Source organism: Harpia harpyja, chromosome 12, assembly GCF_026419915.1.
Source record: "Harpia harpyja isolate bHarHar1 chromosome 12, bHarHar1 primary haplotype, whole genome shotgun sequence".
Taxonomy (NCBI): Eukaryota; Metazoa; Chordata; class Aves; order Accipitriformes; family Accipitridae; genus Harpia; species Harpia harpyja.
In genome coordinates this window covers 39478960-39490693 of record NC_068951.1, presented here as the reverse complement: position 1 = coordinate 39490693, position 11734 = coordinate 39478960, and the positions used below count along the sequence as shown (strand labels likewise).

General features: G+C 47.0%; 1 protein-coding gene across 1 annotated transcript; it reads left to right on the top strand.

Moving 5' to 3' along the window:
* The first annotated feature begins 225 nt into the window (after positions 1-225).
* On the top strand, positions 226-10993 carry CLDN11 (claudin 11). Its single transcript, XM_052804759.1, has 3 exons — positions 226-709; positions 3416-3580; positions 9808-10993. Exons 1-3 carry the CDS (start codon positions 484-486, stop codon positions 10038-10040), a joined length of 624 nt encoding a protein of 207 aa, XP_052660719.1. The 5' UTR covers positions 226-483; the 3' UTR covers positions 10041-10993.
* Positions 10994-11734: the final 741 nt, after the last annotated feature.

Below are 11734 nucleotides of genomic sequence, written 5' to 3'. Positions count from 1 at the left end.
TCTGTCCACCACGTTTCTTGCCCTATCTTTCCAGAAGAGGTACCAGCGTGACCGTTTGTCTTCAGCTCGAAAACACTGCCTTGATTTTCCTCCCTTGACGCTACATTTTGAACGGTCGGGCTGTCTGCATTTGAATAAAGCAGCCTGCTTTGTTTTTCAAGCAGGGGTGGGTGTAATCCTGCATCGCCTCCTCTCCGCACAATCCTTCCCCCCGACTCTCTTGATGAACCGGCAGAAGTTGGGGCTCCCCGCTCGCTCCTCCCACGCGTTATGGGGCTGGAGGCAGCTCTAACCCCTCCCAGGGAGGGAGCAGGGCAGAGGCAGCCGAGCGCCTGCAGCAGTGTCTGCTCGGGGACATCATCCTACCAAAACCCCGTTCCCTCCCGCTCGCGGTAGATCCCGGCAGCCGGGAGCTGGGCGGCCGGCTTTGCCGAACCCCCGCGGGCGCTCTCCTGTCCGGCTTGCCCCCTCCAAGGGATCGAGATGGTGGCCACTTGCCTGCACTTGGCCGGATTTGTCTGCAGTTTTATCGGGTGGATCGGGGTGGTCGTGGCGACGGCCACCAACGACTGGGTGGTGACTTGCGGCTACACCATTACCACCTGCAGGAAAATGGATGAGCTGGGATCCAAGGGGCTGTGGGCAGACTGTGTCATGGCGACAGGTCTCTATCACTGCAAGCCCCTCGTGGACATCCTCATACTGCCAGGTACGTGTGTCCCGGCCTCCCCCTTCCCACCCGGAGGTGAGGAGGGAAGCCTTGCTCTGAGCAGCACCGGTCCTGCTGCCGGAGGAATCGATGGTGAGGCTCCTTCAACTTCGTCAGCGCGGGAGATGGTCCATTAAATACGCTAAAGAATGTGAATGGTAGCTCTTAACGTGATTCTCATTAAATTATACCTGGTTTTAATTGTACCCAGGTATCGCGCGTTATCTGGGGCTATTAAAGTCCGGTTAATGTTTAATCATTGCTCTTAGTAAACGCTCACCGTTCCTTTCACATCTTGTATCTAGACTGCGTTGCAAAACATATATAGTATATTGAGGTATGATAGAGTATTTTGACTTTTGCTTTGAGAGGCTGATGAACTATTACAAATGTTAAGGTTCTATTCCTTAAAATGGTTTTGAGTATAACGAATCTTGCAGCGTCTATTATTAATGCTGCTATGGCTTTTAATCTTTGGAAGATCATCATTAGTCTTGATGGTCTTGTGCTTCCCACATGTTGTAAGGGAAGACAGAACTTTTACACAGCAAACAGATGAAACGATACTTAACTTGTCTTGGTTTTTTCTAATTATATAGTGATTTTCATCTAGTTTACTGCAAAGCAAAAATTAAGCAAGGTGTTTAATCAGTATTAATACATCTTTTGAGCTAATTCAACCTGCCAAAGTCTTGTGTGGTCTTGTCCTTGTAAGTTTAGCTAATGATCTTACCTGTTTCAATCACTCTTAACTCTGTAGCGCTTGTTCATTCTGCTATAGTTTAGATTGCACCTCCTCTAGCACGTCAGAGAGGCCTCTTCGAGAGCTGACAGGGTAGAAATAACCATTCCTTGTAGTTTTCTTTCAAGTTTCCTTATTTATTTGTTTAAGCTGTTGTGAAAATAATTTCACCAGAGGTTGGAAAGATTATTCCCGAATTTCTGTCTGTTACAGAGCATAGTCTGTATCACATAGTGCTTAGCAATATTGAATCTCTCAGACTAGCTCCTATTCTCCCTTTCTCTGTGTGTGTATACTTTTATTTTAGTAGGTTTACATTCCTTACTGCTAACATTGTTCAATATGATCTGGTACAGGAGACAGAGAAAAGGCCTGCCCTGAAGAAACACTATTGAATGAAAGGTCTTTCAGCAGCAGAAAGCAATGCTTCTCTCCAGCAGAAACAAATCACAAACAAATGCTTCTGTTTGTAACCTATTTGATACCAATAGCTTTCCATCAGAGGGAAGTTTATCCTGGTGTGCCCAATAGATGAAATGTATTTAGAGTCTTACATTGCCTCAGTCAAGTCTTTAAAATGAATGTGTTTGTATTCTTGTTTAATTGGGATCGACTGCACAGAAACCACACTGGGCACTGCCATCTCCTTTGTTTAGGGTCTCATCTTTTGCCCTGAACTCCTCAGGTAACTTTGTTTGTTAAGTTTCCTCTTGAAAAAATCAAGCAAATATTCAATATATGTAGAGTCTGCATTTCCAGGAACAGTAAAATCCTCATTCCTGGTGTCTTACCCGTATGTCAGCGGGACTTGCTTGAGGCCCCTGTTTGCTGGTATCATTTGAGGCATCACGAAACTCCATCTCTGCATGTGGCAGCTTCGTTTTGTTAGTAAGAGGGGAAAGAGAGCCAGCGTACTCGCTCTGCTGAGACTGTGTGAAGGCTCACCAGGCACTGGAGCAAATCTGACACTTGGTCTTTTTCTTTTGCATGCAAGTAATGACCTGTTTTTATTTATATATAAATCTTATATTGATATATATTAAAAATTATATATACATAATATATATAAAATATATTTTAAAATGATACATTATTTTAAATAGACCCTCACAGAGTGGTAGAAATGTCACAACCCTGCCCAGTACGCCCACAGTCCCTGGCCCCTGTTGTTCCTCACTGCCTTGTGTTCGGCTGCTGCTGCTGCTGCTGCACAGGGACAGGCAGGAGAGGGGTGGTAACTGATGAAATGCCAGGGAATCCCGTGATGTCCGTAGGGACCCAGAGGAATAATGTGGCCCTTGGTTATGGCAACTCAAGCAGCTCTGCAAAGTGCAGTCATTTCTTCTCTCTAAGAGCTGTACCAGCGGTCAGCTCGAGCCACGGGTCTCCTCCGAAACCCCGCTGGACTCCTGAGGTGCAGCGCCGGGATGAGGCTGGGATCGCTGAGCATCCCTCCTCCTCCCAGGCCAACAGTCCTCAGGGCAGCCGGTGGTAGTATCTCACGGACCTGCCTGTTTCAGTAATGGGTCTTCAACTCTTCAGCCCTCCTCTGGATGACTGTGGACCTCCTCTGCTCACAGCAAGCTGCTCTTTAAGACTTTAAATTCTTGTTATTTAATCAAAGCTCTCTCTATGAAAAGATACAGGAAAACCCCTTCCTAGCTGTTTCTCCTACTTTCCCTTCCCATATTTCCTAAGTCCATGATTTCTCACTGTTTTGCTGGGAAGAGCTCATGTTTTCCAGGCAGTGCTACTTGTCTGTTGGAAAATTCTGAGCCTGCACATCCCATGCTCACTAATCACTGCGCTGCAGTCTCACTGTCTTAACTGTTTACACAAAGGATTGAACCTCTCTCCCGTACTCCACGCAAGTCTTGGGAGCTAATCAAACAGGAGCCTTTGTCCAAAGGTGTCCTTCTCTCGTGCCAAATAATCAAAATCCTCTTTCCTTGCCTCGCCAACAGGGTATGTCCAAGCGTGTCGAGCACTGATGATCGCTGCCTCTGTCCTGGGTCTTCCCGCTATCTTCTTGCTGATAACGGTCTTGCCCTGCATCCGGATGGGTCATGAGCCTGGAGCTGCCAAGTACCGGCGTTCCCAGCTGGGAGGGATCCTCATCATCCTCCTGGGTAAGGCGCCCGCCGCGTGTGGAGAGCTGGAGCTCTTCCTCTGCTCCAGGACGGCACGGTGCAGGCTGGTTGAACACCTTCACCTGAAAGGACGGTTGTCGAGGCTGGGCTGATCCTGACGATCTCCAGCATCGCTGCGGTCTGTGGGGTGAACAAAAGGCACGAACAGGAGTGGGAGGACAAAGACAGGAGGCAGGGAGTGAAGCAGGGCGAAGAGGGGGGGGCTGCGAAACCCTACTGTGCATCGTCTTGTGGAGTCCATGGGCACGACCACCGCCTGTGTCTGCAGGAGAGTGATAGCCTGCAGGCACTGGTTTTGCTGGTTTGCCGTGGAAGCGACGCTATTTTTGGAAAAGGGTCTAAACTTACAGGGAACAGATAGCCTCCGAATTTTCCCTGGGTTTGCTGTGGAAGCGATGCTGTTTTTGGAAAAGGGTCTAAACTTACAGGGAACAGATAGCCTCTGAATTTTCCCTGGGCATCGCGGATGCAGCTGGATCAAAGTAAGCTGAAGGCTGTGGGAAGGGAAGCCCGTGGCTGAGGGGGTGCTGGTCCTGCGGGGACAACAGGGGAGGGAGCAAGGAGGTGGCATGGACCTGGGAAGAGGGCTGGCATGTCCCCTGTGCCTCCCAACCCCCTCTGGCCAGCCTTGCCCTTGGCCTCCAAGTTCCCCTGGGAATTTCTTCCCGTCCCCAGTGCCTGCGGAGGAGATTGTTTTGAGCAGCGCAGACTGTGGAGCTCATTGTCCCCAGTCCAACACCTGCATGTTCTTGAAGCCTCGTCATCTCAGCAACAGGCTGCGGTGCCTTGTTTTTACCCGTCTGTGCGGCAGAGGAGGAGGGGTGAGGGAAAGTGGCCTCTTTGTGTGGCTCTGCTGGTCGCTGGCAGCCCGCGCTGACATCATGCCCATCTTCTTCTTCTCCTTATGTTTTTTTCAAGTGGGCACTGGATATAGCTGCACGCTCGGTGGGGCTGTCCTCTGGACGCTCCTTCCTTGCAAGCGGTCCCTCCTCCAGCGCCTTGGTGAGAAGCAGATAGTACGAGTCGGTACGTCCGAAATCTCAGGGACTGAGACCGAGGGGCCCTTTCAATGTCTGCAGGGTTTAAGGGCACGTTGCCACAGCTGGAAGTCCTAAAATCAGATTTATAGGGCCCGTTCAGGACATCCCGATCATGAACAGCCACGTTAAAGAGCTGTTGGAACGTGGCCTTCGTCCCTCTCCTGAAACCTTGAGTCACGTATTTGGGCTTGGCAAAATGAAAGAAAAAGTGTTTTTTTCTGCCTGTGAATGAAATCTTGGTGCCAGAGGAGTCTGCTCTGCCGGATTTCCCCTGCCCAGGATGGGGGAGGCCCAGCAGAGCTGCACTTTGTGGCAAACAAACACGAGTTTTTGGTTGCAGTGAGGGAGAACAGTGCTGTAGATCAACCCTGTTTGCATGGCTGCAGACAGGGAGGCGAGAGTATTGCCCCTAAATCCCAAAGGGCAACAGCATTACAGGGCTCAGCACACAGGCGGCAAACAAATTGCAGTGACAGTATTGGGTAACGCTGCATTAGAATAAGTGAAATCCCGTATCTTGCAGTGTTGCACCAGGGTTTGGGTCTAGCGTGCCCCTCTCCCATCCTGGTCTTGCTGCAGTGTGACACCAGGGAGGAGAATAGATGTTAGAGATGGAGGAGATGAGTGGTGGTGGTCCAAAAGCCAGGCTCCTCTCTGCCTCAGAACATGGTTTTCCCACTAAGTAGATCCTGTGAAAAAAGGAAATATATATTTATAGGGACATTGGCAGACGAATGCTCTTTGGGTCAGATTTGGACTTCTTACTGGTTTTTACCCCTGTGAGTTTTGAAGTATCTGCAGGTGAAGAGGTTTGCTCATGTCGGTGATGTCTGGGAACAGCAGCCTGGTCACAATGTTTTAGTCACAATTACAATAATGCTCTTTTTGTCAGATCACAAATAAAGAATAAATAAGCAACTTCTGCTCTTAAGTTTGGGGGGGGGTTTGAAAAAAAAAAAAAAAAAAAAAAAAAGGCAACCCACATGTATTTTTACAAACCCCAATTTTTTCCAGGCTGATCAGTAAGACAGTCCCTTTGGAAGGAGAATAATGTACAGAACTTGGGACTTCAACATTCTTTAACATGATTAATGATCCATTATTTGCAAAACAAGGTGTTACTGTTCCAGAGCATTTAATAAGCATGAATCAGGGCTCAAAAGTCATAATACTGACTTAAAATTCATTACATTCTTGAAGTGATATGCCCTGGACTGTTCTTATTTACCCTCTGGCCACTGAAGTCTCGTTCGTGGTTTTCCCCAACCGCACGGGTTCCAGCCTTTTCCTCTAAGTGGAGACCAACTCCCAGAGCTCTGGTTAAAAGAAAACAACCCCCAAAACACTCACTAACATAGCAGAAATAGAGAGTGGAGATGTGGTCAGGGGAGGTGGCCCCATGGCAAACTTCACTTCTTGCTCGGGGAAGGGATGGCTGTTTGTCACTGAAATTTATTAAAAAGGAAAACAGGGGTTGAAACACAGTGCGGAGCCAAAAAAAAAAAAAAAAAGAAAAAGCTGAAAACTTGCCAGGAAAACAATGGGCTCAGATATTCCATTGATTTTTCTGTCCACTGATAATAGCAGGCTGCAGAGTGCAACCTATGTGCACACCCTCCTATCCTGCCTGCTGATGTATTTATGTCTCTGCTTGATCCTATCTGTCCGAGAGAATTGATTTATTGCCGAAAACAACCGTCAGCAGAGGTCCGCTCTGAGCCAGTATGAAAACATTGCATACGCTGGTGTTGATGGAAAAACCCTGGCCCATCCTGTGTTGTTGATACTAATTTGGGGGACCCCTTGCTGGTAACCAAGCGGGCATTTTCCTAATGGAGGTGAGGGACCCGAGACACGGGAAAACACAGATGAGAAATAAGTTAGTTTTTGGGAATTACTACTGCAAAATGACCGTATTAGGTATTGTATACTAAATAAAAGATATTAGTAAGGTTTTCTGGACACTGCCTGAGATTTACTTGTAAAACAATAGATATCAAGATAAGAAGATTGCCTTGAAGAGAGAAAAAAAAAAAATCATGGATATCTATTATTTCAACCAAATGCTTTGAAAGAGAAATCTGTGTGACTTTGAGTCATAATTAAATTTAGCTGTGAAAGAAAAGTATTCTTTCTTCTGCAGAAAGCCTTTAACTTACTGTTAAGGAGTTTGGCAGGGACTCACTGTCCCTTGAGTTACAGTAATTCTCTTCTATCTCCCCCACGTCCCCAAGCACCTCCTGTGCTTCTTGTCTATGTGTACTTCTATCTATCTGATTAAATTATGCCTGTAACATAGAATAATGCAGAATTAACTTATGCCTGTAATGAGTTTCAGCTCAGCGGATTGAGCTACTGCAAGTCCATAGTCAAAAAGGACTTAGAAATGCTGGGAGCCTGGGATGTGTCCTTATGGATTTACAGCGATCTGACGGAGCAAGGACAACCATACCAAGTATTACTGAGATGACTTTTGCAGGATCGCCTACTCTAGCTGCAAAAAGCAGGCAAGCTTTCCAGTATGTGTGTGCCCCAACACATGCCTGTTTCTCCATCTAACTTAGTTGGTCTAATAGAAAAAATTCCTTCTGTTTGCAGACTTTCTTTTACTTTTCTGCTAGATTATATTGACTACAACAGCTCTACTATCTGAAGACATTCGTATTTAGGGAGAGGCAAAGAGTGTCTCAGAGTCAGCACAAAAGAGAAAGGGTAATAATTTCTATTCGAAGAGTTCTTCCTTGTAGGCAGCTATTTTAGTCCTTGAAACTTGCCCTAAAACGCCTTTTCCAATCCCTTCGGGTTTCTCAGCAAATCAGTTTTCTCCCAGCCTTTCACTGTGATACAGCTAGAACAAAATTTGAGTTCACCAAGAAATATTGCAATTGCAGACCATCCTTTTCACATCTTCTCGGAGGATTTACAACCCAATCTAATCTATGCAGAGCTATGAAATTCAGTCCTGTTTCAGGGAGTTCCTCTTGCTGAGCAACAGGGTCACTGGTGACTGATGGCAGCTGGTAGCCTCCGAAGACAGAGAGGTCAAACTAACCCATGCAAAGTCCTTGGCCTGTGTTTCACAGCTTTCTAGTATTGTCAGCATTAAAATAAGGTGGTTTTACATGTCGTTGAGCCACATGCACAAGAGATGCCTTTGTGTTAGCGTCCCTGAGAGCTCTTCTCACCCCAGTGCAAGTGTTTTCTTCGGTCCTGTGTTGTGGGGGAGGGTCTGGGTAGATAAGGCTCTTATAGTCCATGGACATAAATATATATATATGTATGTATTTACTGCTGACAGAAAAAGAAAAGATGATTGTGTCTTTTCGGACAACAAAGAAGCTTTTTTTCTGGGGCCCATTAGAATGCTTTGTGGATTCCCAACTGATACATTTTTGTTTTAAAGCTTTAGAGGCTCACGAGCTCTTTGCAGGACAGATCCCCACGCAGGAGAAATGCTGTTCTGCCCTCCCTGCCTTCTCCAAAAATTCCTTCCAAAGCCGCGGGGCCCTTGCTTTGAGGAGGCCCCAAATTATTACTGGCTTTATTAGCATCCTTCAAATGTTCTTCTCTTTTCCATAAGAAAATATTTTCTCTCACAATAACTGCAGCTATTGGGGATGGGTTTTCTGCTGTACCGGCCAGGAGCTATGGTTTGTTCTCTGCTTTAACTAAACAATTTTATTTTTAATCTCACCCCCTTTTTTTTTCCCTCTTGCAACCTTAACTTTTTGACACTGCCTCCAGATACCTTTTAACGCAGTCGGTGGAAATCTGTAACGCTGCCATGGTCCTGTTATTGTTTTGCTCTGATTCCCTGACAGCCACAAGGATGGAGTCCTGCACAGCTTGTCCCGGAGGCAAGTAAATATTGACAGATTAATTCCTCTCAGATGTACAGGCCATAAAGAAGTATTGTTTTAGGACCTGCTCCTGTGAGGTGATTAACACCATCAACTCCTGTTGCCCTCGGTGCGTGTGGGGGATTTTGCAGGGTGGAGGTAGGGCCCTTAGCGAGGGTAACGAGCGTGACCTTGTGTAGCACAAGGAGAACGCAGGGCACGTGTTTTCTCCCCGCTTGGAGCAAACCACGCGCGTGTGCCGCACACCGAAACACTCTGGTCCCTAGCCTGGCCGCCTGCAAAATGTTGAATTTGTACCCGTTTTACCGTCCTGAGGGTAGCTACTCCACGTGTCACCTGCCTAGCAGTCCTCGCAGCACCACCGCGGCAGCCTTCTTGCTTTTCATGGAAAAAAACCCTATGGAATTTCAAGCAAAATTTGAAGTCTGCAGTCATTTTTTGACCCACCGTAGACTCTAGGTAAAATACTCTTTTCCTTTCAGATGAGGTTCCATTTCTATTAAATTAATTAGGTTTCTAGAGAGCTTTGCTGGGTTTGTCCCCATCAGTTGATTAGAGAAATTTTCCACAGGGAAGTGGAATCTGCTTTCCAGAGTTGTGAGGCATTTCCTTCTCTAAAAAAAAAACCCCTAACAATGCTGTACTGCTGCTTATTTTGTCCCTGCCCATTTTCTGCTTGTATTTTATAAACCCTGTTCCGTCTTGCTAAGTGCTGGGATACTTCGTTAATGTTTATGTGACCTTTCAGTAGAGCAACTGCAGAGATGCTGATTGACATGGGCTGAGGACGTAGCACGTGAGTTCACGGCAGAAATAGTGATTTAAACCAGTTGACTCTGGGCCTCCGATTTTCCTGTCTCACCGATGCATATGGCTTTTGCGGTCTTGCTTCATATCTAATCTATTCCTAATTCCGCAGCTCTCCAGAGCATTGATTTCAGGGATGACTTCCGTTCTTCGCCCTTAAAGATATTTCTAGGGAACAAATCTGTTTCCTTCGTAATAAATATATCGGTGTCAAGCAGCGGTTGTTTTTTTCTTCTCGTTTGTTGGTGCCTGAGCGAGATGGCTGTTCTCTCTTGCTCGCTCTCCCCGCGAGGCTCCCACGCTGCCTCCTGCTCGGAGATCTCTCGGACCGAGCCCCGATGCTGATGCTCCTGGGTCCCACCGTAGGACTGCGAGGGAGGAGGGATGGGCTTCGTCCCCGTCCCCCGTCCTGCAGAGCCTTCCCTCCCCTTTGGCGTGCTTTGCGTCCCCGCGGTGGGGTTACGTGCTGGAGTTACCTTTCCTTTCCATCTCTCCCCAGCCATGTGCGGCGTCGTTGCGACGATCTGGTTTCCCGTGTGCGCCCACCGCGAGACCACCATTATGAGCTTCGGCTACTCCCTGTACACGGGCTGGATCGGCTCTGCCCTCTGCCTTTTCGGCGGCTGCGTCATCGTCTGCTGCTCGGGAGATGCCCAGACGTTCGGTGAAAACCGTTTCTACTACGCCTCGGGATCCAGCTCCCCTACCCACGCGAAGAGCGCTCACGTGTAAGCGTCCTGGGGATGTCCCACGGCTGCCGTCGGATGCTTTGGCTGGTGGGTTTGTGTGCCCTGGGTTTGCTTCTACTGACACGCACTGCTGTCAGGCTCCCCGGGGAAGGTTTAGAAAAGCAGCACAAATGTCTGGTAGTTTGAAGCGTTATTCTCCCCATCTGTTCCCCCCTTTCTCTAGAAAAGAAAGCTCCAGCCAGCCCTACCTCCTGGTCCTCCCCATTTTGTCCTGACCACCCGCCCCATCTTCTTGCAGCCAGGATGACTCGGATGGTTTGGGGTTGTCGTGTGGGTTTTAGGGATTTTATTTTATTTTCCAGCTCCCCTGATTATAGGAGAGTTTAAAGCAATAAAACAGAAATGAGAGACACACTTTCCCGTTGTTAGAAGGACTCTGGCAGCTCCTCCCACCACATCACTGTTTGCTTTCCCCTGCTCAAGGTCCCTGCCTTGGCACGGTTTGGGCGAGAGGGTAGGGAGGAAGGCTGTACACTCCAACCGGGCAAATGTTTCTCTTTTGGAACAAGAGTAGGGGAATTTTTTCTGCCTTTCTCTGTAAATACTTTTGTATGAGTTTGATCATTTTAGTAACAATATTTCCCCCGCCCTCCCCCAGTCATCAGTATGAAGGAAACAGAACCCAAAGGTCCTAATGACGTGGTAAATAACAGTGTCTTTTTGTATAGTTTTAAATGACTTTGGGGGCTCTAATCCCCACACTCTGGTTTGGTTTCTTTTGTTCCTTTGTACAGATCAGTTACTAAAAATGTATTTTTACATTTTTTTAAACTCCTTGCTTTCTTCCTCTAAATTTGTGTTCTGTCTCGCCTCATTAAAGTAGCATGTTTTAACATACAGTATAATGTACCTGTTACAATACAATTCTGGTGAATACTGATGATGCCTTTGTACTTTCAGTGAAATACTGTACAATAAATAACAGAGTACCTGCAACCACTGGCTTCTTTTTTTCCTTCCTTCCTGTGTGTTTCCATAGCTAGCTTTTCCATGACAGGGATTTCCCGATGATTTTGAAGAATTTTTTTTTTTTTTTATAGCAGTTCAGGATGAGAGATTGCCCTGTGCTGTGGAATTAAGTGGGCCTTTTGTTTTTTGGGGGAATATTTAAAATATGAGCAATCTTCCTACAGGGTACTGACCGCTGTCTAATCCATTTGTTCTTTCAATGTTCCTGATAGCAGCTTGCACCCGTGGTACCAACTCGTGGTACTTTTCATATCGGGGAGACTTAGAAACCTACTGAGGCGGTGGAGATATACCCCCAGCACTGCTTGGGCGTGCTGAAGTTAAGAAGTCATGTTGCTGGAAGTGCTCTCAACTAAAATAAGAGTCTGATCTGGGGTCATCGCTCTGATTAAAACCGTGTAAGATCACGATCTAACTCTGTCCTTACCAGAGGCTGTAGCAATTTAATTACGTTGATACAAAACCCCATCTGTTCCCAGAGATGTTAACTCAGTTCAAATAATTTGTGTAAGCCAGGCTTCAGGAGCAGGAGAAGAGGAATAGCTGCTCTTCAGGTGTGGACGCAGGGAAGAGCCAAGGTGTTGGGTGTGGGAAGAGAGGGGACTGAGCAAGCAGAGGAGAGGACCAGCCAAATTGTTTGGGATGAGGGAGAAGAATTTGAAAACAAGGCTGCTAGTCAAGCCTCGGTGGATTAGGGACTGTCCTTCC

Bases quoted from the DNA above. Each gene is read 5' to 3' on its own strand.
- CLDN11 (XM_052804759.1), top strand. From the start codon at position 484: ATGGTGGCCACTTGCCTGCACTTGGCCGGATTTGTCTGCAGTTTTATC. The intron at 710-3,415 runs GTACGTGTGTCC...CCTCGCCAACAG, and splicing joins GGACATCCTCATACTGCCAG to GGTATGTCCAAGCGTGTCGA. The intron at 3,581-9,807 runs GTAAGGCGCCCG...ATCTCTCCCCAG, and splicing joins GATCCTCATCATCCTCCTGG to CCATGTGCGGCGTCGTTGCG.